The sequence below is a fragment of the Marmota monax genome, unplaced genomic scaffold (genome assembly GCF_021218885.2).
Source record: "Marmota monax isolate L192 unplaced genomic scaffold, Marmota_monax_Labrador192_F-V1.1 WCK01_AAM20220418_F8-fsc00228, whole genome shotgun sequence".
In the NCBI taxonomy this organism is placed as follows: domain Eukaryota; kingdom Metazoa; phylum Chordata; class Mammalia; order Rodentia; family Sciuridae; genus Marmota; species Marmota monax.
In genome coordinates, this window is record NW_026695240.1 from 308,169 (window position 1) to 333,511 (window position 25,343).

The 25,343-nt window shown below is 55.2% G+C and overlaps 1 protein-coding gene across 1 annotated transcript; it reads right to left on the bottom strand.

Moving 5' to 3' along the window:
* Nucleotides 1-2,198: 2,198 nt before the first annotated feature.
* Ltbp4 (latent transforming growth factor beta binding protein 4) lies at nucleotides 2,199-24,392 on the bottom strand. The gene is made up of 30 exons (XM_046440107.2): nucleotides 24,124-24,392; nucleotides 20,628-20,819; nucleotides 20,202-20,449; nucleotides 20,023-20,125; nucleotides 19,593-19,667; nucleotides 19,383-19,505; nucleotides 18,688-18,852; nucleotides 17,865-18,014; nucleotides 17,627-17,746; nucleotides 16,794-16,925; nucleotides 16,583-16,708; nucleotides 15,731-15,856; nucleotides 15,019-15,261; nucleotides 14,424-14,549; nucleotides 14,216-14,335; nucleotides 13,269-13,397; nucleotides 12,739-12,864; nucleotides 12,226-12,348; nucleotides 11,904-12,035; nucleotides 10,789-10,920; nucleotides 10,582-10,707; nucleotides 9,163-9,309; nucleotides 7,723-7,992; nucleotides 7,363-7,434; nucleotides 6,936-7,064; nucleotides 6,594-6,740; nucleotides 5,287-5,439; nucleotides 4,159-4,539; nucleotides 3,658-3,810; nucleotides 2,199-2,590 (listed from the first exon to the last, which is right to left on the bottom strand). Exons 1-30 carry the CDS (start codon nucleotides 24,371-24,373, stop codon nucleotides 2,436-2,438), a joined length of 4,674 nt encoding a protein of 1,557 aa, XP_046296063.1. The 5' UTR covers nucleotides 24,374-24,392; the 3' UTR covers nucleotides 2,199-2,435.
* Between the last annotated feature and the right edge of the window lie 951 nt (nucleotides 24,393-25,343).

A 25,343-nucleotide genomic window follows, 5' to 3' on the forward strand; every position in this document is an offset into this window, starting at 1 on the left:
GTGGCCATGTGGCTGCGTCCCCAACTGGAGCTCCATAAAAGCAGTGGCCAGGGATGGCTTAGACACCCCAGATGTCACTTACCAGCATTGTCCAACCCAGGACTGAGGCACCCAACAAGAGGCATTTATTTGCCTTTCTTACCTCCATGTCTCTGTTGACTCTGGTCACACCACTGGAACACCATCCCCCACCCCTTCATCTGGCTCATTTCCCAACCTTGCTTAGGTCTCAGCCCAGACAGCCCCTCCAGGAACCCTCCCTAGCTCCCACCCCCTAGGGTTGGGTTAGAGTTTGTTTATGTTCCCAACACTCACAAAGCAAGTATTATGGAAAATATTTGTTGAATGAATGAGTGAGGGTTAGTGTTTGGGTTGGCTTCCCCCTGTCAGCTGCAGTCACTTCCTGGCCCCCTTTGTAGAGTGTTTTTTTTTTTCTTTCCCCATTTTTATTGAGTTATAATTCATGGCACAACTCACTCATTTGACGTGTAGAATTCCATGATTTTTAGTACCGGCTTGTGTACCCCACTTTGTGGAGCCTTGAGCTCTTGTGTCCTGACACCCCTCCCACCTCTGTCCCTGTGCTTGGTGTTTCTCACTGTTCTGTTGGAGGAGATAGAGTCTGGCCTCCTCCTCCACCCTGGGAGGGATAATTGGTAAAGAACAAGACCTAGCCATCTGCCCTCACCATCTGACCAGCGGCAGAACTCAGCCCTTCCTGGAGGCCCACCCAGGATTACAACAGTGACTGAGCCCTTCTGTGCTGGGTGACATTCTAGGCACTTAACATATATAACCATTCATTTAGTCATCACCAACCATCCTGGAGAGTAGCGCTTTGTAGTCACTGGGGTCTCTCAGAAATTCAACTCTTCCCCAAAGCTTGGGAGGTAGGCAGGGGGTGGGGTTCAGAAGGAGCCCCCTTTCCACTTATGCAAACTGAGTTAGACCCCTAGCATTAAAACTGGTGCCTCACAGGCCAGATTGTTGTAAAAAATACATTATTATTTAAAATGAGATTTCCCTTTCTGCTCCACCCCCATCCCTAGGCGGAATGTCCTTCATTATACTTTGATTTTCCCATCCAGCTTGGTCACATCACTTGTGAGGACCCTCAGGCAACTGAGTTTGAAACCTTGGGGAAAGAGGCATCATAGGTGGGTGAACTCTTGGGTTCAGCCTGACCCGTGCCAGGGGCCCCTGCACTCCCCTACCCCACACCCCCCATCCCTGCCCTGAGCTTTTTTGAGATCAAGCTGTTGTTTTTTTCAGAGAGGAAGGAGTCGCCACATGGACAAGAAGTAGGCAGGGGACAAGGACTGCCCGGACTTGACCATCACACACAGCTGCTTCCCGCCTCCACGTGTCCTAGCATGGGCCACAGGCCAGGACTGCTGCTCCCTCATCTGTCCACAGCCAGCTCCCAGCTGGAGGGTCAGGTTCACCTCTCCTGGGACTCCTGTCCCTCTCTGTACCCCACTTGTCCCAGAATGGCTTAAGATGTCCTTGGGGAGTAGAGGAACTCTGGGCCCTCATCCAATTGAGAAAGCAGGATGTGAGGCTGCTCCCTTCTCTCCCTGCCTCAGGTTCCAGACATGGAAGAGGCGCCAGGGGGTTTACCAACAGGGCCAGGAGGAGGCATTAAAAACCCCGAGGCGAGATCTTTCTGGATATTAGAGAGAAACAAAGAAAGAGAATGATAGACAGGGAGAGATGTAAAGTCAGAGAGTTGGGCAGAGAAAATGAGGCAAAAAGACAGAGAGAAATATAGCTGGGAGAGAGTCAAGGACCTGGACAGTTAAAGAGACAGAGGCTCTGATGGAAGGTAGTGGCCACTCAGGAGGTTGAGGCAGGCGGACTGTAAGTTCAAAGCCAGCCTCAGCAACTTAGCAAGACCCTGTCTCCAAATAAACAAGGGCTGGGGATGTGGCTGAGTGGTTCAGTGCCCTTGGGTCAGCCCGGTAGGAGAGAGAGGGGTGGGGGAGAAGACAGAGGGCAGGGGGTATAGCTGAGTTGGCAGAATGCTCGCTGGCATGTGTGAGGCCCTGCGTTCAATCTCCAGCACCACATACATCAAATTGTAGATTCAGAGTCACGGAAATTGAGTCAGACATGTCATCAGTGTGTGTGTGTAATTTAGTGACTAAAGAGCAAACTCTGGAGCCAGATTTTGAGAAAAAGAAAGGCAGAGGCAAAGGTACAAAATAGGTGTTTTTAATTGAACATTTTATAAAATAGAAAGGAAATGTGAAGGGAACCTAGGAAGAGACCAGGCCCAGGGCTCGGGCAAGAGGGGCTGGGGGTGGTGGGAAGAGTGAAGACCTTGCTCCTAGAGTCTATTAATCCTGTGTCCACTAGCTCAATCCCAGTGCGCATGTGCACTAACAGGCTGCAGGTGTGCCGGGCACCTTCCCAAGTGCAGGCGTGGGTAGGATTCAGGCGCGGGGCCGCGCAGGCGCACAGTGGTGTGGCTGGTGTGTGGGTGCAAATCCCGGGCGGCAAATACAGCGAAAGGAGCCATCGGTGTTGACACAGCGCGCGTTGACACAGAGTGGGGAGGCTGCCTCTGCCTCATCGCACTCGTTGATGTCTGGGGAGGGGGTTGAAGGAGTGCTGCTCAAGGCTGAGGACCCCGCATCTGGCCTCCCTGGTCCCTGAGACTCAGTGGGGCAGAAGTATGGATGTGGGATGTTGAGCCTGTCTGGTTTGGACTTAAATCCGACCACTGTGCTGGCTGTGTGAACGTTGGCAGGTAGCTTAACTGCTCTATGCCTCAATTTGAGCTTTCCAAGATGGGTATGGGAGCTACACCACTAGATTTTTGCTAGGAAAATAATACTGATAATATCAACAACAGTGAACACTTACCTTATACCAGATATTATTGTAAACACGTCACCTGTATTAACCTTATCTTCCTAATACCCCTATGAGGAAGCTCCTGTGATCCTGTTTGAGCCGTATGCATAAACCAAGGCCCAGTGTGGGAAATCCCTTTGCCCAGTGTCTCACAGCAAGCCTACACCAGGCAGGTTCTCAGGCCAGGTCTCCCAGTCTCTGGGCGCCCAGCCCCCTGCTATTTCTTGGCTGTGAGACCTCAGGGGACTCAATTCTCTTCTCTGAGCCTCAGTTTACACATAGGTCTCAGTTATTAGGAAAGTGTTGATGATGTTCACAACTCTTCTGTGAACTGGGTTCTTTGACTATACCCATTTTCCAGATGAGAAAAGCTAAGCAAGGGACAGTGACCTCTCAAGGGTCACAAAGCAAGTTGCTGGACTGAGCCTGAGGTCTGTCAGATTCCCCTAGAGTTCCAGATTGTCATCACTTGGCTTTACCCTTGACTTGACAGACATGATTAATATTCCCACTTTACAGATGGAAAAACGGAGGCTTTCCAAAGAGGCCAGGCAAATCGTCCAAGGTACCATTGGCGGTCCTTAGAAATCACATCTACAGGCCTCTACTCCTCGTTCTGCTTCTAGGCCCAGCCCCACCCGCCCTGTGGTCAAGCCCTGTCTTCCTCCAACCCTGACTCACCCCTAATTAAGAATCACCCCCTTGGAGCTGGTTTTTCTCAGGTATTCTTGGCCACCTACCTCCACCAGAGTCCCCACCCTCTCTGGGCGAGCCCTGCCTCTCCCCACCGCCCCTCACCGACACAGGCCATGCGGGTTATGTCCAGGCGGTAGCCATCGAAGCAGTCGCAGGTGAAGCCTTCAGGAACGCGCACGCAGCGGCCGTGGGCACAGCCATCCAGGATCCCACACTCCTCGGCCTCCAGCCCCTCATAGGGCTCAGCCAGGGCGTCTGTGGAGAGCCCAGGAAACGAGGCTTTGGTCTCCTCATTCCCCCACCCACCCACTCTACCCGAATGTCCCAGTGTTGGTGCCTCTGGCTCCTCCGTGGGTCTCATTCTAAACTGTCCCTCCTGCTCCAGAGCTCAGGGGCGCTGGGCGCCATGAGCTCCACCTCATTTGGCCCTCCTACCTTTTCCGTCCCCTTCCCTCAGTTGGTCTAGGGGTCTTTCTCTGGTCCTCTTTATCGCTCCCATCTCTGCCCCTTCTCTTGGCCTATCTTCTTTTTCAGCTTCTCCCTCCCTCCTGTCTCTCTCGCCTCTGTTGGCCCCACTCCTCATCACTGGCCCACAGCGCTCACCTGTGTAGCCTCGACCTTCAGAGGACTCCTCAGGCTCTGGGAAGGAGCCGCGGGTGTCACGGGACCGATAGGGCCAGCCCATGCCCCGGCTGGGTGGCACAGGAGCCTCAGATTCACCATAGGGGCCACCATCATCCTCAAAGTCCGGCATGTCGAAGGGTGGTGCCCCGTAAGGGGCTTCCCGGCGGGCAAAGGGTCCAGGGGGTGGTGGGTAGGGGTCATAGGGTAGCACGGGTGGTGGGTACAACTCAGGCCCGTAGGGGAGGCCCTGGTAAGGGGGGCCTATGTCTGGGCCATACTCATAGGGCAGCCCAAAGCCACCTGGCCGAGGGGGGCCATATGCAGGGGGACGCAGCACATTGCACAGGGCCTCAAAGTCATCTGCGAACAGAAGCAAAGCCACACAATCAGCTCTGTGTGCATCTGCACCCACCCCTCCACCCCCAGCCCCGACCCTGGGAAGAGAAGCCCAGAGGATCCGAAGGACCCTGGGCTGAGGCCTGGGTGGGAAGCACTTGAAAGGAGGGTGCTGGATTGGAGGAGTAGGATTAGGGGTTTCTGGTGTCAGGATTGAGAGTCTGGAGGCTGAGGTTGTAATTCAGAGATACTGGGATCAAGTACTGAATACTACAGCTAAGAATTAGAGTTTAGGGGGTCCATGGGAGTTAGAACTAGGGACTGGGAGCAATGAGATAAAGGTGTTTTGTGGATTAGGCCAGGATGTATGGGAGGGTCTCAGCCACCAGGACCTGGAAATCTGAAGACCTAGCAGTCTGTGGGCCAGGGTTGGGGGGTCTGTGCAACTGGTGTATGAAGTCTAGGGTCCAGGATTAGGGAGAGGGCATCTCAAAGGTTGTGCCTTGGGGTTTTAGAGACCAGGAGTTGAGGGTACAAGAGATCAGACCTATGGTGCTGGAACTCTGGGATCTGCTGAATCTGGCCTTAGGGTTTGTGTCACTGGAAATCTTTGGGATTTTATTTGGGAACTAAGATTTGGGCATGGACTGTGATAAGGGGGTTAAGGTGCCAACTGGGGGGATCTGTGGTTCCAAGACTGGGAAGTCCAAAGGCCTGGATTAGAAACCTAAGGGGCAGGGTCCGGAGTGCAGCCTAGGCCAGTGGCAGTACCTGAGTCCTGGGCAGGGCAGAGGGCACAGTCCATGCCCCAGGCTTCTCCATAGAGACAACAGCACTCTGTGTAGGTGGCCTGCCGGTCCAGCCGTGGGCGACTACAAACGAGGTCAGGCCCCACTTCCTGCCAGCACACTCCCAGATTGTCATCTGCAGTTGGTGACAGGATGTATCAGGGTGGAAAGGCACTTGCATCCTCCCAAGTGCTGAGCCCCCTCCCCTGCTGGAGCCCAGCCACCTTCTGCCTATCAACAGATTCTTCTCAGCTGTGATGTGACTCTCAGAAGCCCTTTGAGGTAGGTCCAGGGTTCTGCATTAAGGACAGGACTTATTTTGGCAGGAGATTGTTGTGTAGGAGGAGAGGACAGAAGAAGAGGCCTGGGAGATGGGATCTGAGAGGTGCTACCCAATTCCAGCCTCTAGAGAGCTTTATGAACTTGGGGCCCTTGCTTTCCTTCTCTGGGCATTGTTTGAAGTCTCATGGTGAGGGGGATGTTGTAGCAACACAGGAATTGTTTGAATTTTCAGGTTTCACTTGAAAATGAGAGAAGAGACTTTGGGCCAGAGGGCAAAAACAGAGATGGGGAGACACAGAGAGCCTATCCCAGAGAAACTCAAGAAAGATTGACAGAGGTCTACAAAGAGAGGGAGGAAAGTGCACAGAGACCAAAAGGGAGAAAGAAAAGACCAAGTGAGTTAGAGAGACCAAGAGAAAGAGGGATCTGGAAACAAAGACAGATTGAGAGAGTGTCAGATATGCATATAAAATCCAAAAGATAGCTGGGGATATAGCTCAGTTGGTAGTGTGCTCGCCTCGCATGCACAAGGCCCTGGGTTCAATTCCCAGCACTATATTAAAAAAAAAAAAGTTTCAAATCCAAAAGATAGAAACGCAGAGAGAATTGGAGAGACAGACACACAGAAAAATACTAACGGGTAGCAATCATTTAGCACTCAGTAAGGCTAGGCTCCCTTCTGTCATTACAAATAAAATAAAATTCTACACTGTAAGGTAAGAGCTAGTCACCCAACACGCAAGCGGGAAACTAGGTCCAAGAGGAGATATGCAACGTGCCAGTAAGTGGCAGACTGCCTCTAAAAACTTCAACCACCAGGCAAGCTCGCCTCTGAGATCCACACAAAGACAGCCTGCAGGGCCGAGGGGGCGTGGCCTTCTCCAGGAGCGCGAGGGGCGTGACCCGACGAAGGCGTGGCCCGTGGGGTGGAGCCAAAGGAGATTGGCCCCCGGGCGGGGGCGGAGCCAGGGGGGCTGGAACACGTGGGGGCGGCCGGGGCGGAATTACCCAGGCTCTGGCTCTCGTTGGAGACGCAGCGGCGCCGCGAGCCGTCCAGCACAAGTGGGGGCTCGCACGTGCAGTGATAAGAGCCCACCGTGTTGACACAGCGGCCTCCTTCACAAGCTGGCTCCTCGTCGGCGCATTCGTCATTATCTAGGGAGCCATAGAGGGAGTGGTTAAGAGGCGGCCTTCTCCACCCACCCATCCCGGTTCAATTTCTCTTTCTCCCCATGCACTGACACTGTGATAGAAGGAGTCTAGACTCCAGGAAGGACTTCCCGCTGTGATGGGGCTGGCTTGGCCAGGGGTTGGGGAGAGGGAGGAAGATGGTAGAGGTGGGGCTCATACCAACGCACTCCAGCCTCTGAGCGTGGTAGTAGTATCCGTTGCTGCAGTAACACGAGTAGCCTGGGGCTGTGTTCACGCAGACTCCGCTCTTGCATACTTGGTCTCGGAAGAGCTGGCATTCGTCCACATCTGCAGGAAGGGTGAGGAGAGATGGGGAAGGCCCGGGTGAGGGATCAGCTGGGTGAGGGGAGTGTGTGTGACAGCGGGCGTATGACCAGGAAAGACAAACCAAGGCAGAGGAGAGGGCAGTAGAAACCCAGAAGTAAAGACAGGGGGAGCTGGAGACCGGAGGGAGTGGGGATGGGCATGGGGTTGGAGATGGATACAGAGAAACAAGGCCAAAGACAGAGAGAAACAGGAAGAGACACAGACAGGGTGGGACAGATCTGGGGTCTGATAGGGGGTGGGGGATGAAGTATGGCCTCACCTCTCCGTAGACTCAGGTCTCCACTGGGTGCCAGGTAGCCCCTGCCGTGGGGGCACAATGACTGGTATTCAGCTGCAAACAGAGAAAAGGCTGAGCTAGGACCTCAGATTCCCAGCCCCTGCCCTGGGGCGCCCGTGCTTACCTTTACCCCCTGCCTGTATGTTCAGGCCTCTGCCTGTTAGTGACCATTTCTCAGCTTCATGCCCACCCACAACCACCTGGTAGCTGGTGGTTCATTCCTTACCCTGGCAGTATCAGTACTCAATGACACGTCCAAATGTGCCCACCTTCCTACTCTCATGCCCCCCTATTCCCACTCAAACCTTCCGCCCTGTGTCCACCCACCAGCCTACCACCCACCTGTCTCGGTGCTTGGGCACTGCTGGATGCGGCAGCCGCTGCCCCAGCCCTCACCCACAGTACAGCAGCACTCCTGCCACGTCACGTTCCGTGCCAGAATGTTGTCACATGCATCTGGGGCTGCTGTGTCAAAGTAGCACTCCCGGCGCCCACTGCCCACAGGACCCTGCCTGGGTGTGCTGGGTCTTCGAGGTGGGGATGGTGGGGGAGGCCTGGCCGGTGGCAGGTTAGGGCTGGCAGGTGCTTGGGGCTGTGAACCTGGAAATGTACCTGGGGAACCACCAAGGGGCTTCACTTAGGATGGGTTGAGTCCCAGCACCCCACCCCCAGGCCCCGGATGTAAGAGGTGGGGAAACTGAGGCCCAGAGGGTGCCAGCCATCAGTGGCAGATTCAGACTCCACACCTCTCACCACCTATCGTTCTCTTTCTACCACTCTCACCTGTGTTTCTACATCTTTTGCCTCCCGGCCTTACAATTCCCCAGGTGTCTCGCCCACTGCTGTTGGGGAGGACATTTCCCTGGCCTGGGTGCCCCACCGTCTTCACATCTAACAAACTGGCTCCCAGTCTTCATCCCCAGACCTAGGCTTCCTCCTGGGTAGTCGCCCCACCAGGCAGCCCCACGGCTTGTCCCTACAGCCTCTTGGGTGTCTCTCCCACCCACTCTCCCTCCCCTTCCCTGGCCCCTGCCTTGGTCCAGCCCTGTCCTCTTCTCTCTGGATCCCTGTCCCAGCCTCCAGTGTCACCCCTCTTGGCTTTCACAGAGTAGTCAGAGGGAGGTTTCAAAATCTGTTATGCACCTTTCCTGCTTAAAACAGGTGCCACAATGCCCTGGGGCAAAGTCCGACCTCCTGGGTGAGCCAGTGTGTTCTGGCACCTGTCTCCCTGCCTTCCCTTGCTCTCTACCTCATGCCATGTGAGCTTCTGCTGCTCCTTCAGCATGCCAGGTCCTTTCCTGCCTTTGTAGGCCTTTCCTCTTGCTGTGTCCTCTGCCCTCTCACACCTGCTCCTTTCCACTCATCCTCCTGCTCTCAGTTCAGACATTGTCTCCTCCAAGAAGCCCTCCCTCCTCTTTTTCAGGTCAGGCACCTCCTCCAAAAGTCCCTAGGCTTTCCCCATCACAGCCAGTGTATTCCTGCTGGCCTTTCTTCCTTTCTCCCAGTCCTGATGCCTCTGGGTTATCACTATCTGGTCATATCTCTCTCTGCCCCATTGGATGGTGAGCCCCTTATGAACAGAGAATTATCTTTCTCAGTCATTGCTGTCCTCAGTTCCCAGAATAGGACCTGAACACAGCGTATGCCCTGTGAACATTGTTGAGTGAAGGAATGTGACAGAGTTCATCTAGTTCATCAAGGTAGCATTTAAATGGTGGCAGCTGTACAACAATTTTCCTGTACAACCAGCTACCACCAGTTAAATAGACATGTTAGTCTCACCAGCAGAAGTCCGTGGGGGAACACAGCGTCCAGTCATGGGGTCAAACTCCTCAGGGCTGGTAGGACAGACACAGAGGAAGGAACCTTCAACATTTTCACACAGGGCAGCTCCACAGACACCCTGTAGTGTTTCACACTCATTCACATCTGTGAGCAGGAAATAACAAGGGAAAGAGAATCAATGGTTATGACCTTTTGTGGTTCAAAAAATTTGAAAGTATGAGCTTTCAAATAAATATAATGACTTTCTTTAATGGCCCAGATCCCATCCTGTACCTCCTTTTGGTAACAGATCCTGATTTTCCCTTGGGAACTCTGTGCTTCTCCAATTTCAACTAATTTATTTTGAATAGGACTAATTCTACTCTGAGGCAGAATCAACCAGATTACTGCATTTCTCTGGTTCAGACCCACACTGGGCCAGTTAAACCCAGTTTTGGGACTTTCACTGGAAATGTTGAAAAGGAACCTTCCCCTTTAGATCTAGCACAGTTCAACTAAGGATGCTAGCCCAGACTTGCTAGGGCCACCCTGGTCATTATGAAGAGAGAGTCTGCCTAAAAATAAACCCCATAGAGGACAGCAGAGCTGAGAGAGGGACACAGAGACAGAGATAGTCTTGGTATAGTCTTAGATCCAGTTATACCCAGATATAACTTAGATCCAGTTATACCCAGATATACTCCAATATATCCCAGAACTTTGCAATTTTAATTCTTTTTTAAAAGAAATAAAGCCTGTTTTTTTAAAACCCACGGAATATGTGATTAAGATTCATGCACATTTCTGTATGTACATTGGACCTCAAATGAAAATATGTGTAAACGCACATTGAATAGCTCTAGTTCATGATGTGAAGACTGAAGAATCAAGGAGGAAATGTATTGATGACCTTTTTTGTTTTATTTTGAGACTGAGGTCCCACCAAGTTGCCCATTGGTCTTGAACTTGTGATCTTCCTGACTCAGCCTCCTAAGTCACTGCAATTACAGGTGTGCACCACCATGCCAAGTTTACAATTTACTCAAATTTGCCCCCCAAAATTAAGATGGCTTCATGGATAGGTGTGTGAGAAAGCAATTATAAAGAAAGTGATAAAAAAAAAAAGAATCTAGATCACAGGCATACAGGTGTACATTTGTCAGTTCTTTCAATTTGTTATGTTTAGTAATTTTCCTCATAACATATTAGAAAAAGATGTATTTTTAAAAGTTCTCAGAAAAAAATAAAACTCAAATGAACAAGGCTTCTGTCACTTGCCACTAGCAGAGTTTTGACTGATATGGAACTGATCTTCTGTTGCAAGAGCTAAATTCTACAACCCTAAGTTCATGTTTCTCCAGATACACAGACAGGAGCAGGACCTGCTCCACCTCTCCCCCTACCCTTTGCTCTCGCCCACCCCCTGGAGCCCCGTACCCACGCAGTGACGCCCGTCCCGCGCCCCCTCATAGCCCTGGTCACAGAGGCACTGGAAGGATCCAGGCAGGTTCTGGCACACAGCATGGGCACCACAGAAGGACCGGTTCCGGCACTCATCCACATCTGCAATCACCAGACAGTTAGGCCATTTCTGAACCTTCTACCCCTTCCACACATCTCAGCCAACATCTGGTGGATACCCACCCTGGCATCCACCCCCTGGCATGGGCTGATAGCCGGGGTCACAGGCTGGTGTGCAGCGGTACGATCCAGGGGTGTTCTCACAGCGCTGAGCTCCACAAATTGCAGGGCCATATTCTTGGCATTCATCCACATCTGCAAGAAAGCAAGGAGGAATCAGACACTCAGACACACACACACACACACACACACACATATGTGATTAGCCCAGCTCCTCCTGCCCCCATCAGTTCTCTGCCAGGGTCTGAAGGGGGGATGGGAGCCAGAGAGGAATGAGGGGTGGAGGAGAGTTAGGGGGAAGACCTGCAAAATAGAAGAGTACTCAAGGGGTAGGTCTGAAGGCAGAGGAGAGATGGGGAGGTGTGGGCCTATGTGTTTCCAAGGGCTGCAGAAGTCTGTGGAATGGGAAAGAACAGTCAAGAGGGATGGATGGAAGGGCCAGAGCTTAAAGGGGCAAAACCTAGTGCTTGAAGAAATTTGGGGGAATTTCACATGAGCAAAGGATGACAGCCAGGGTGGGGCCTCTTTGGAAGGATAGGTAGGAGCAGAGGAGTGGTAGAGGGTGGGAAGAAGGCATGTCCCTGTTTATGTTAGGAGGAAAAGTGGCTTTTAATCCATAGGTCCACTGGAAGGGGCAGGTCCCAACAGTTCTGGCAAGAGATATCTTTGTGGGTTATTTCCTTAAAAAATAGACTAGGCTCAAACTACAGAGGGGGCACAGGTGGCTCTGGCTTGCCCTGGTTGGGGATAGGAGTATCTCCCCCATCCCCTGCCTCTATAAGAAAATACAAGGACACAATGGTAGCTTATTTCTGCCCCAGAGATACGGAGAGATGGGGTAAAGGGTGCTTTGGTTAGGGGCCCCTTCCCTTTCTCCAAGTTTTTTTTATTATTTATTTTTAAAATTTTGGTGGACACAATATCTTTATTTTATTTTTATGTGGTGCTGAGGATTGAAAACAGTGCCTCCTGCAGGCTAGGCGAGCGCTCTACCACTAAGCCACAACCCCAGCGCCCCCTTTCTCCAAGTTTATAGGGCAAGATGTCCTTCCTCGGTCCCCATGGGAGCGGATTCCAGGAGCCTCTCTTGGGGGATGGAGATGGGGGTTTCGTCTCACCATCACAGGTGCCCTCGGGTCCCGCGTGATAGCCCGGATCGCAGTCCCGGACACAGCGGTAGGAGCCAGGGGAGTTCTCACAGCGCTGAGACCCGCACAGGGCGGGGCCCCGCTCACGACATTCATCAATATCTGAAGAGGGAGGCAAGGAGGTCAGACGGGAGAAGCAAAGGAGGCAAGCAAATTAAGGGAGTCAAGGAAGCAGCAGGAAGGAGAATGCCAGGGAGCAGAGAGGGGCAGTGAAAAAGCGGTGAGGAAGAGGCCAGGGTGCATGGCAAAAATAAGTGGTGGGGAGGGATCAAGTCGGGGCGCGGCCTCTCACCAAGGCAGGAGGCGAGGTCTGGGCCGGCCCGGTGTCCCGGAGGACAGACACACTCGAAGGAGCCGTCGGTGTTGGTACAGAGGCCGCTCTGGCAAAGGTCCTCCTCGCTGCACTCATCCACATCTGCGGATCAATCATAGAAAACCCAGACCCAACTCCTCCTCTGCCTACACCCAGGCCTCACCCCTCCACCGCCCTTTCCCCGCCCCTCCACGCTCCAAGCCTTTAACGCCCTCCCCCACCCGCCTCAAGCACCCTCCTTCCCTGCAAGCCGCGAACCTGGGGTTTTAGGACTGTCCTTTCCAATCACTGCCCAACTTCACAGACTCCGCCCTTTCCCATGCCCCGCCCCTCCCCGTCACCACCTTGAGACTCCCCATAGCCCCGCCCCTGTGACTTAGGGAGACTTGGGCAGAAAGTTCAGACCCCGGGATTCCACCTTCTTCTCCCTGTCCCGCCTTTTCCTGCTAGAAGGCCACCCACTCCTTGTCCAGGACCAGCCTGAGTACCGACCGAGACAAGACGCTCCGCGGGGTCCGGGCCGGTAGCCGGGGGCACAAGTACAGGCAAAGGAACCATCGGTGTTGAGGCACTCTCCGTGGGGGAAGCAGAAGTCGCCCTCCAGACACTCGTTTACATCTAAGGAATGCTCGAGATACAGCTGGGCTGCGGGGTCACCTGACCCGGTCCTCCAGAACTAGGTTCCGCCCCCAAACAGCACCCCACACAACCCAAGCCTAAACTCTTCCCACAGCCCCACTTTTTTTGTTTACTTATTTGGTACTGGGGATTGAACCCTGGGGCGCTCTACCATTGATCCACATCCCAATCCCTTTTTATTTTTTATTTTGAGACAGGGTCTCACTAAATTGCTGAGGCTGACCTTGAACTTGGGATTCTCCTGCCTCAGACACCCAAATCGCTGAGATTACATGAGTGCACTCCTCATGCCCAGATCCCACAGTCCTTTACTGCAACTTCTATGTCCCCAGTAGGCATATCTCAGTACTGACAGGCTTTCCTGTTGTCCCCATCCTGCCCACCTGCACAGGGCCCGGGCAGACCGGATGGCGCCCGGTACCCTGGTGCGCAGCTGCAGCTGAAGGAGCCTTCGGTGTTAGTGCAGTGACCATGGAGACCGCAGGGGGCGCCTGAACTGCATTCGTCCACGTCTGTGGGAGCAGGGGAAGGGGGTTCAGAAGGGGTCCAGTCTAGGGGCACACTGAACACATCCCCTTGGAGCAGAGGGGTCTGGGGGAAGTGATGGAAAGTGCCTTGAGTAGAAAACAGGATGAGGACTTCATGACAGGTGTCAGCCCTGGGGACTGGGATTTGATTCCTGTGGGTTTGGGTGTCTGGAAATTCCCTGTGCCAGTATCCTGGAGTTAGGCAAAGGGACTCTGAAATGGCACATGGGTCATAAATCAAGACCATCTATGGGATTCTGCTGAATAATGGATCAGAGTCAATGAATGACTGGAAAATTCATTAGGATCACAGGCTACAGTGAGAATCCAGGATTCTGCCCAAATCAGGAGTCAGGGTCAGGGATAATGACCTAACTAGGTTCCAGGGAAGAGATTCTGAGATAGGATAGGGGCAGTAAGGGAGACAGGATCAAGGGACAGGGTTCTTGGCAGGGTTATGGTTAGGGTCACAGATACCATTCATGGTCAGAGGACAGTCAAGGGTCAGGAGATTAACTGCTATCAAAGTTGTCCTGGGTTATCAATAAAGATTAGGATGAAAAGTCACAGTCAAGTTTAGTGTTCAGAGTCAGGAGATCACATTCAGGGTTGAGAGTCATTGACCAGATAAGGGATTACAGCTTGCTCAGGGGTCTAGACAGGTCACAATCAGGTTGTGAGAGTTGTAGTCCAGGTAAGGTGATTGAGGTCCTGGTCAGGAGGTTACAGCTCAGGTCAGGGTCACCATCTGGGTCAGGGGGTCATGATACAGGTTGCAGGTCACAGTCAAGGCCTGATCTTACCAGTGCATCTGCCACGGTGCAGATGGTAGCCAGAAGGACAGGCCCTGCACTGGAAAGAGCCAGGTGAGTTCACACACTCCTGTCCAGGACATGCCAGGTGGTTCTCACATTCATTCACATCTGAGGAACAGGGGAGAAAGTGGTCTTGAAGGAACAATCCCACTCCAGCCTCACCCACCCCCATACCTCCCTCCCTCCCCGGCCTCACCCTCGCACTCAGAGCCAGCAGCGTTGGGTTGGAAGCCTGTGGGGCAGACACACTGGAAGCTGCCCTCTGTGTTCTCACACCGGCCATAGGCACAAGGCGAGGGGCTACGGGCACACTCATCCACATCTGGAGCAGGGGAGATCAGTTAGGCGAGGGAAGGGGCCTGGATCCCCTGCCATCCCTACCCACCCCAACATTCCTGTCTTGACCCAGCCTGCTGAATGTTGCCAGACTGCCCCCTCCTCTCAGGACAAAGCCATTCCTTATTTCCATATTTAATGGTCTCTCCAGCTGATACAGAAGCTAAGGCACCAGCTCCTCTGTGTTGCCTTCCCTGCCTCAGTTTCCCCTCTTCAGGGTTCCCATAAGCACAAGCATATCCTTCAAAAAGGAAGAGGGATGGGGAGCATTCTCATTTTAAGAAAGAGAAGACTTGAGTCATATCCTCCTGCCTTCTCAATATCCCACCTTTCTGCCCCCAGCCTCCATCACTGAGCATATCACTTGGTTTCTCTGACCTCCCCCCCCACCCCCCAATGACTATCTAGTCCCCACAGCAAGCAGCAGTGCTGCAGGATTGGACCTAGCACCTCACCTTGGCAGGGGGCCCCAGGCCCTCTGGAGCGGAAGCCAGCTGGGCAGGCACAGTGAAAGGAGCCAGCCGTGTTGTCACAGCGGCCTGGCCCACAGGGTGGCGGCTCCTGGGCACACTCATCCACATCCTCTTCACACGCCGAACCCCGGAAGCCAGCCGGGCAAACACAGCGGAAAGAGCCGGACAGGTTCTCACACACGCCGCGGCCACATAGGCCTGGGCTCTGCGTGCATTCGTCCACATCTGTGTGGGGCAAGGGGACCCCATCACTGCTTTTCTTTGTCCCCTGTCCCCTTCCTGCCGCACGATCCACCCAGTGTACCTGGCCTCCATCACTGACTTTACACCCTCCATCATTCCTCCTCTCCATTCTCCATCAATCCCTATTAAGCTAGCTGACTGGCTCCTGGAATTCTGCCTCTCTGGCCTCCTCTATAGCCTCCATAACTCTGCTCCCCTTCCCAATTACTGACCTCTCCATCCCTCCTATTGTGCTTCTCCACCTTCCAGATTCAGTCTTTCTGTTTCTCATCACTTGGCCTTTTCCATGCCTGGGTCACTCTAAGCCACACGTCTGGTTCTCAGAACCCAGCCTCAATCTCCCTGTAGTCAGCCTCCCTTCGCCCCATTGCTCAGTCTCCCCAATCTTCATTACTGCCCCTAAACCTTTCCCCTTGGGCCCCCTTTCCTTCTGACCCCCTCAGTTCCTCACCCTGGCAGCTGGCTCCGTGCGGTGCTGCCTGGTACCCAGCGGGGCACACGCAGAGGAAGCTGCCTGGCGTGTTCTCGCAGCGCCCGCGGTCACACGGCGGCGGCACGCGCTGGCACTCATCCACGTCTGTGGGCAGAACCGGGCAGCTGGGACTGAGACAGACAGTCCGCGGAGACTCGAGGCGTGGCGGAAGGTGAGTGTGGACAGGCGTAGGTAGTTGGGAAAATAGGGGCGGGCAAGGGCAAGGGCGGGGCTTGGGGTGAGCGGGCTTCAAACCAAGACCGTGATTGAGCCGGGAGGGCTGGGCACGCTCTGGGGACTCCTCCAGGACAGAATCGGAAAAGGAGACCGTGAGAGGAGGCAAATTTGGGGAGGGTGGAGCCTGGGAAAGGTCAGGGTGGGAAGAGCAGCTTTGGGGACCCAACAAAGAAAGGAAAGGCAGGAGCGGGGCAAGAGAAGGGAGCGGCAGTTTGGGGATGAGGCTCTGGTGTGACAAGGGTGGAATCAGGGGTCGTGGTCTGGGAACTGGGGGCAGCAGTTGTAGGACAGAGGCGGGGCCTGAGGGCGGGAGCTCGCAGGAGATAGAAAAGGGGCGGAGCCAACGGGGGGCGGAGCCGGGCTGGGCAGTAGAACCCCGACTGGGCCTCGAAAGGAAGAGAAAATTGGCTGCAGGGCTGTGGTGTCGCCAAGAGAGAGCTGATCCAAGGCGGGCTGGGGCCACGGCAGGACAGGGCAGTAGAAGGACTAGACGGGTGTGGGGAGGCGAAGGAGGGAGGGGGCGGTTCTGGACCGAAAGCAGAAGCCACACCCAGGCTGGGAGGGGCCTGGAGCTGGGCGGCACGGATTTCTCACCCAGGCACTCGGTAGCCCGCGGGCCGGCTCGGAAGCCCGGGCCGCACACGCAGCGAAAACTGCCTGGCGTGTTCTCGCAGCGCCCGGGAGCACAAGGCGGGGGTATGCGGCGACATTCATCCACGTCTGAGGGCACGGAGGGAGGACTGGTCACGAGGTGACAGGGTAGAGCGCCCTCCCGGTCCAGTCTCCGCCCTTCAGCCCAGCTTACCGATGCAGCGGGTGCCCTGGGGGCTGAGCCGGAAACCCGAGTCACACGCGCAAGTGTAACCACTGGGCCGTGGTATGCAGCGACCTGGGCCACAGATCTGGGGATTGCGCTGACACACGATTGAGGAGGGACCTGGGCGGGGGGGGGGGGGGAGGCAAGTCAGGCCAAGTTCCCACGATTCTGAACTCTTTGTCCCTTCTATCCTAGTACAATCCACTCAAGTCCTCTTGCCTAAAACACCTTCTTGCATGTCTCCTCCCCAAACTCAGTCTTGGATAGGAATCTGCTCTCCTTTAACATAGGACGTTCTCATCAGGTCCTTGCCACAATCCTCTGCCCACAATGCCACCCAAAGTTATCCATCTTTGAATAGTTTACTTTCCAAAAAATAATGACTTATCTAACAGTAACAGGGCAGTTACTATGTGTCCAACACATCAGCAATCTCTCATGGAAAATTTCACAGTGATTCCCATTTTACAGAACAAAAAACTGACTCACACAGGGCTTAAATGACTTGCTCAATTAACAGAATTGAGCCCAGTTCATACTCCTGCACCTGATCTAACTGCCATCCAACCCTTTGCATTCTTATCTCTTCTGACCCATTTCTTTTCTTCCTTTTTTATTCATTTTTATTTTTATGTGATGCTGAGGATGGAACCCAGTGCCTCACATGTGCTAGGCAAGACTCTACCACTGAGTCACAACCCCAGCCCCCCCCCCATTTCTTATTTCTCTCTTCTTTTCTTAGTATCTTTACCTTGGAGCCTCTTCCCCCAGAATCTCACCTGTCCCATCCCCATCAACACCCTCAAATCTTTCTGCCGCACCTGATTCAGGAATCTCAGGACCAGTCCAGGCAGGAATGCTGGGCAGGGGAAGCTCAGGGATAGGCCGGGGCTCAGGCCGAGGCTCAGGCCGGGGCTCAGGTCTATGTGTGGGCAGAGAGCCTGGGAAGGAAGGGATATCAGGAAGTGAAGACCTGAATTTGGGTGTCCTGGCTTCTCTCTTCCTTTCCCTGAGGAAACACCTTGAAAATGACACCCCTTCCTTCAGAAGCCACCTCACCTATGGGAGGCCGAAGGGTGACTTGTGGGGCACGTGGCTGGCTGAGGGACACTCTAGGTGGCTCCTGGCCCAAGGGTCTGGTGTTGTAGCGGAGGTCAGAGGCTGAGTAGTGGTAACCAGGGCCAGCTGGACAGATCTCTCGAAAACCCTCTGGGAACAGGAAACGGGGAGAGTTAGAAGAGGGCCCAAGAGGTGGGTATATGAGAAAGAGAGAATCTAAAGGTGGGCCTTGGCTGGGTGTGGGGTTTAGTCTGAGAATGCGTCAGGGGTTTGGCTTAGATGCTACAATGGCATGGTGCCCTAGCAAAAGAATTCAACATCTCAGAGGCTAAGGTGGGACCATGAGAGCTTTTCCCCATTTGGGATAGGCAGGGAGTGGGGTTGAGGGCAGAGTTTGGTTTGTGGCCTGTAGGGACCAAGTTGAGCGTCAGAAAACAGCTCTTGTGGGGCTGTTTTATCGAAGTTAGAATGCCAGGAAGGGTCATGTCTTAGGGGGCCCTAAAAGGGGAGCCCAAGCTGAAGGCAGTGTCTCAGGAGCCTGGGAGTTAGCCAAAGCTCTGAGATAGGGTTGCGTATTTCAGGGACTGAGGATGACTCTCAGGAGACAGCTCAGTTGCAGGATGGTGAGCCTCAGGGTGATGGAGCAGGTGTGGCTAAGGATGGAGGGGAAGTCCTCAGTGGAGTCCAGCGGGCCTCAGAGGTTGAGGGCCTGGCCAATGATAGGGCCCAGTGGGGTTAGAATGGTAGTGAGTCTCAGAATTAGAGGGCAGAGCTTAGACTGAGCACTGTGTGAGTGGGGCTAGGCTCATCAGAAGGCACTCACCTGAGCCAAAAGGTGGGCAGAGCTGGCAGCCTCGACCCCAGGCCTTACCCACACGGCTACAGCAGCAGATCTGCTTGGTGATGTTGCGCAGAATGGGCAGTGAGCAGCCGCCATCGCGGAGCACACGGAAGCAGGGCCCCTTAGCCTCTGAGATCACGTGTTGGGCTGGGGGAGGGGGAGGAAATTCTTCAGGGGCTAGGGAATGCTTCAGAACTGAGGGATTTGGGAGGTAGGGGATTGGTCCAAAGAGGGTTAGGTGGGGGTGTTGGGCATTTGGGGTAAGTCTAAAGGGTCTGAAGAAAAGCTGAGGGCTCTGGGATGAGTTTGAGGGGTCAAAGAGAGAATCTGAGAAAGATCTCAGGATCTGAAGGTGATGTAGTAGTCGAAGGGAAAGGCTGGATTTGGAGGTCTAAAAGGAACTCAAGACAGTTTGGAAATCTGAAGGGATCTGGATCCAAAAGCTTTGGATTTGAGGGACTGGTGGAGAGTTTGAAGACTCACAGGAAGTCATCTGAAGGTAGAGGAGAATCTGATAGGTTCTGAGTGTGATCTAAGACAAATAGAGGAGGGACAAGGGTTGGAAGGATCTGGGGGGTCTGAGGGAATTAAGCATTCAGGAATGCTCTGAGATGTGGTTTGAGGTCAGGGATGGGGGTGGTTTGGGACCCTGCTTCAGCCCCATACTGGCAGCTCACAGATGCAACTGCTGCGGGATGAGTCGAGCAGAAAGCCGTCGGGGCACACACACGTGTACCCGCCGCGTGTGTTGGCACACTCCCCGTGCTGGCAGCGCCCACCTGTGGCGCACTCATCCACGTCTGTAAAGGTTGGGGAAATCATCCTAAGTCTGGGACTTGATTCAGCCCGGTCCTTAGAGCCAAGACCCTCTCTCCCATGCTCCTCACCTTCGCAGGACCCATTAACCCTCTCGAAGCCGGCTGGACAAGGCCCATCTGGGACACCGACTCGGTTGGAGTTCCCTGTGGAAAAAGGCGAGAGATGGGCGGGGCGGTATGTGGGCGGGGCCTAAGTGGTGGGAGGGACTGAAAGGTGTTGGGTGTAGTTTGAAGCTCCTTAAATTGGCACTGAGAAGATAAATACCGAGGCTCCAGAGGTGAATGTATGGGGACAAAAGCAGGTTGAGAAAAGAAGTTGCCAGAGTTAGAAAACGAGGTGGTTGACACTGAAAGATATGGATAGATCTAGACTTGATCCCCACAACAGGGTAGAGATAGCTAGAATTTGTAAACAGGATTTATCTATGGGCAGAGTACGGAGAGAGAAGTTCGCCTCCCTCCTTGGTTCCGAGCACCTCGGAGACCTCTTGGGGCTTACCCAGGTGCTCTGAGCAAGGCTGACAGTCATGAACCCCCCAGGCCAAGCCGGTCTCTCGACAGCAGACCTCTTGAGTCCGGAGTCCGGGAAGCGGTGACGCACACTGTGGGGAAGTGTTGGGTGAGCGCGCCCCCGTGCGGTGGCATGCTTGGGACCCCTCCCCACCGGACTACTCTCACTTCGCTTCCGCGCAGCTCCCGAAAACAGTAACCGTAGCCTGAAGCGTCGGAGTAGCCGTCCTCTCGTGGCGCGCTCTGTGCCAACACCGTGTAGGGCGCCGCCGCCTCCGCTCGCGCCACCGCCTCAGCCCTAGCCACCGCTTCGGCGTCCGTCTCTTCCCACGGCCCAGACACACGCTCCACCTGGTGCACCACCACCGAGGCCTCTTGTGGGTGTTCCACATGCACGCTCACCATAGACGCCACGCCTGGAAGGAGTCAGAGCGGGCAAAAGAATGTCCACAAGGGTTCTTATAGACTGAGGCTAGAAATGGATGAGTGAGCTGGTGAAAAGTACTTGAGAAGACAGCAAGATTTGGGTCCGAGGAACAATGAATGAGACGGTTTACAGAGGGATCCAGGGGACTTTGGCCACACTCTCCTCACCGTGTTCATCGTCGCGATGGTTGGCCAGTGGCATGGTGTACACGGAGCGGGTGAGGCCTGGCATGGCTGGGGCCGGGGGTCGGGCGCCCGAAGAGTGCAACTGGCAGAATTTGCCAGCGAAGTCCGGGGGACAGAGGCAGCGGTCGGGCTTCACGCATACGCCGCCGTTGTGACAGATCAGTGGACACAAAACTGGAACGGGGAGAAAGTGAGGACACTCAAAGTGAGCACTATGCCAGGCGGATACCCCTGAGGTCAATGCATCCAAGCTAGCTCAACATTATAAGGAGTCCCTCAAGATATCACTCATTATAAATCTCTCTGCCTTAGCGGTCTTGTGGTCCCGCCCCAACTCCGTCCATCTATGATATAGCTCCACCTAGTAGGTGGTATCCCCACGCCCTCTGGCTCTTCATTCACTTTCCTTCCATTTGTTTTCGAGTTCCACGAACCACTTTCTAGTGGAGTACACGGCGTTACAGCTCCGCCCAGACAGCTCTATTCCCGCCGATTGGCTCAGCCTCCCACAGCCCACGCTAGCTCTTCCTTAGCATTTAGCCCTGCCCCCCCACCCACCCCCCCGTCGTCTGGCTGGGTCCTCTGCTATTTCAATCCCTCCAAGCCAGTTCTGGTCTCTTCCATCAACTCAAACCTCATTTTAGTTACTCCTTGGCATAATTCCCCGCTTCCAACTCTGTCCCCTTTGCACTCTATGCCCGCCCCCACTCTCTCAGAACCAGTGCACAAGGGTCCAGCTACACCCATTGGTCAGGCCCCCCTTCTAGTCCCGCCCACATCACCTTCCACCAGCCTGATTCTAAACCCCGCCTAATCAAGGCGCCTAACCTGACACCTTTAGCCCCGCCCACCCCCTTTCCTCACTCTGATTTGCCCGGGCTCGCTTACGCCCCTCCCGCTCCACCTCCAGGCTGGCTGGCGTCTTGGTCCCTCCCACCGCCCTTGTCTCCGCCCACTTCCCCTCGGACTCGGGTTCCAAAGTTCTAGCTCTGCCTTCCCGCCTCCAGTAGCACCGGGCGGGGCAGCACGCGGGAACGCGCCTCCTCTCCCCTCTGCGCGTCCTCGTTGGGCCCCAGGCCACCTCTGGGCGGGGCACTGCCAGCTGTGCGGCGGGGTAAACAAAGAGAGGGGTGCGGCGGGGGCAGGGCGGCGGCTCCGCATTCCGAACCCTTGGGGAGCCCCGGGACTGTTGAGCCAAAGGAGGCCGGACGTGTCTTTCGAGGGCACCCCCTCCCTTTCTCCCCCCCCCCCCGTGTTGCCGAAAACAGCTGGAGACAGCTGTGCGCAGGGGAGGGGGCAGGCGGCCAGGCTGTCCAGGGAGGCGAGTATGGGATTCTGAGCCACAACTCTAGAGAGGAAAACACAGGGGAAGACACTTCAATTTAGAAGGGTCAAGGGACAGGAGTTCTGGGAAGAGATCAACTAGAGGGCAGTTCTCTGGGGTTCAAAGATGGTTCACGGATTCTGGGATGGATCAGGGAAAGGCTAGCTTAGAGGAAACTGAGGCTCTCATCCAAAGGAGTCTTTCAAGTCCTTTTGGGGAGAGTCACCTAGAGAACAGGACTCTCGGTGCCTTCTAGGGGATGGCGTTTGAGGGTGCTGAGAACAGGGTTTAGATGAAGAAATGGAATTCCTGGATGTTTCCAGAACATAAGACTCAACTGGCTGGGACCCTAAGATACTGGGGAAACCACCTCTCCTCACAGCTAAGGGATTAGATGCCCAAATCTTTTTATTAATGGCTGCATGGGGGAAGCACAATGTCTGGAGTCCTATTGGGAGAATCCCTGATACAGACCAACTCTAGGGTTCTTTGAGAATACATGAGATCTAAAGTTCCTGGGGAGGAGATCAGCTGAAAGTACAGGACTTAGACAGAAATCAGGAATGTGATGGAACTGGGGAAGGCTCAGCTGGAAATATAAGAAAATGGGAGCCTCTTGTTAGGAAGAGAATTCAGCTGGGGAGTGGAGTTATCACTGCATAAGGCTTGTGATATAGAGTTTCTCCTGGAGGTGGGGAGAAGTAGTGGAGGAACAATATTAGGGTTGTCTGATGAGGTGCACAGTTTGGGGAGATTGCCTCAAAAGACTGGGAGGGAACTTTACTGGAGGAACTGGTGTCTGGAATCTTCTGACAGGGGTGGGGAGGAAGCTTAGGATCTGGGCTCCCCTAGTTTGGAGAGTCAGACCAGAACTTCAGGTATTCTAATGGGGTCCTGGAGCTCTGGGCCTAGGAAGCAAGAATCTAAAATCGGAACAGTCTCTGATGGGGTGGTAGCATCCCAGACAAGTCTAGGAGTATTTCCTAGCTTTGGAAGGCATTTCTCTGTCTTCTCTTAGCCTGAATGCAGGCCTCTAGCCCAGTTCTTTGAGAGTACCCACACCCCAGGGTGCCACCAGAATGGTCAGGCCAACACCATGTCCCCAAACCCTGGAAGAACAGAGAGTTGAGGACACTGAGGTCCTACTGAGGTCAGTCCCCCTTCACATGCCCCTTCTTGCGCCTCCAAGGGCTTGGCACACTCCTGGGCAAGGCGCCTGGCACGGGCGCGTTGGGGCTGGGCCGGGAGGGAGTAAAGGAAGGAGGGAGGAAGGGGAGGAGAGAGGGAGTGGCAGCGGGCGGGGTCTCAGGCGGGAGATGAGCTCACGCCGGCCGGGCCGAGGTTGGGCTGGCTGGGGGCCAGGCTGGGCGAGTTCTCGGCGCCAGGGGCCCCCACTCCCCACTTCAGAGGGCCTAAGGGGTAGGGAGGGGGCAGGGAGGACCCGATCCTGGAGAGCCTACCTACTCCAGCACACTAGGACAACAGGTGGCACGCCCTCCCCACCTCACCTGAACCTCTTGATGGCTCCCCATGTTTAGGGGTGCCGGGTGCACACTTCTCTGGTCTCCTCTTCCCCCAGGGGGCGCCCCCTCCACAGATCTCCTATCTAGATTTCGGTCGCACGTGGGTTCCCTGCAACTCAGGTCTTGAGAGACACCCTCCCACACACATTTTCCCTGGGCCCTTTCCCTTTCAGCTCTTCTCATTCCAAATCCTTCCCTCACAGGCATCCCAAGCGGACTCTCCTAATCCTTCCCACCCTCACACAGAGACTGAGACTCCCCCATGCAACCCTGAAACTCTCCTTTGATCTCTGAGGTACCATTACGCAGAGGCTCAGAATTTGGGCTCCTTTTTCAAAGCTCCTAAGCTCCTCAATTCTGAGATCCCCACTTTGACTCAGGAAACCGTCCCCTACCCCCTCAGGTGGGACACCACAGGTCCCTGAGAATACGCATTGCTTGCAAAAGCAGGACCCTCCGGACCCACTCCCCCAAACAGGAATTAGGAGCCCCCTTCCGTAAGTTCCCAGAGCTTCCCCAGCACCACAGCACACGGAGTCTGAACTCCTTCTCCCAGGGGGATTGTCTCCCCATCTCTGGGGATCCTTCTCCCTGAGGAAACCCTCCCTCGGGAGCACCAACTCGCACTCACAGGCGCGGAAGCCCGGTCCCCCGGGGGCCGCCCCGCCGGGGGCGCCGCTGTCCACGCTGGTGGCGTTGCGGGGCGCGCAGGTCGGGGTACAGTGGGAGCCGGTGGGCCCATGGATGCAGCGCAGGCCGCACACCGCCGGGGTGAAGCGCACGCGGAGACGCTCTCGGGGACGGCCCAGCCCGGGCTGCGGCCCGAGCTGCGCCAGCAGCACCAATAGCGGCACCCAGAGCAGCCGCGCGCCGCCCGCCATGGCTGCAGCGCCGCGCTCCGCCGCGACGCCGCCCCAGCCCGCCCGAGGGGCCCGGCCGCGCCCGCCAGCCCGCGGGGGAGGGCGGCCGCGCCCCCGCTCAGGCCCCCCCTCCCCACCACTCCCTCCCCGGCGGCCGCGCGGGGGCGCGTGGGGCTGGGCGCTTAGCCAGAGGCGCAAAGGCTGGGCGCTAGACTCACAAGGGGGAGGGGGCGCCCCCCCCTCTCCCCACCCGTGCTTCAACAAGTGGATGGGGCCCGCAGGGGAGTGGCGGGGAAGGGAACAGGTGGGGGCGGGCAGGTTTTCCCCCCAGACAGAGCTGAATCCATAAAGGGGAAACTCATGAAGAGTAGTGGGGGCCGCATTTGGGGAGACAGCTAAAGGCTGATTCTCTACCCTAGGCACACAGAGAGACTTCCCTAGAGAGAGGGCTATTATGGCGCATCTGGGCAGCCAGGTGGCACATCTGAGGGAGAAGGGTCCGTGCACATGGGCATGTGAAGGAATTAGGAGTCCGGATCCTGGAGAGGAAGCTATGGGGGTGGGACACACTTGAAGATGCAGCCAAATCTGGCCAAGACCCCCACACCTGGTAGACGAAGTGAAAATGGATAAAGGGAAGAAATGGATTGAGGCTGTAGGCGCGGGTCCTCACATCTGGCTCGGGGCCCACATCTGGAAGACTTTAGGGAGGAGGGGACACATCTGGACTGAAGGCCACAGCAAGGAGGAGGACTTTTGAGTGTGGTTGAGACTAGAGGGTGTTCTAGCCTGGGGGTCTGGAGTTATAGAAGAAGGAAAGAGGTGCGGGGGCGGGGAGCCTGTCGCCCCCAGACTCCCCGCAAGCTTGGGCATTAGGTGCTCCAGCAGGCGCCAACCCGCACAATCGCTTTTGTTGTCTGGACTGGTTCGGCCTCGCTCCCTTCTGGGCCAGCGCCCTTCTCTTCGGGAGCCCGGACGCCTGGCTTCCCGG

Coding starts and splice junctions, on each gene's coding strand:
- Ltbp4 (XM_046440107.2), bottom strand. CDS start 24,373: ATGGCGGGCGGCGCGCGGCTGCTCTGGGTGCCGCTATTGGTGCTGCTG. Junction 18,853..19,382: donor ATCCCGCAGCAGTTGCATCT/GTGAGCTGCCAG, acceptor CCCCTCCCCCAG/CCCAACACGTGATCTCAGAG. Junction 4,540..5,286: donor CTGCCCTGCCCAGGACTCAG/GTACTGCCACTG, acceptor TTCTGTTCGCAG/ATGACTTTGAGGCCCTGTGC.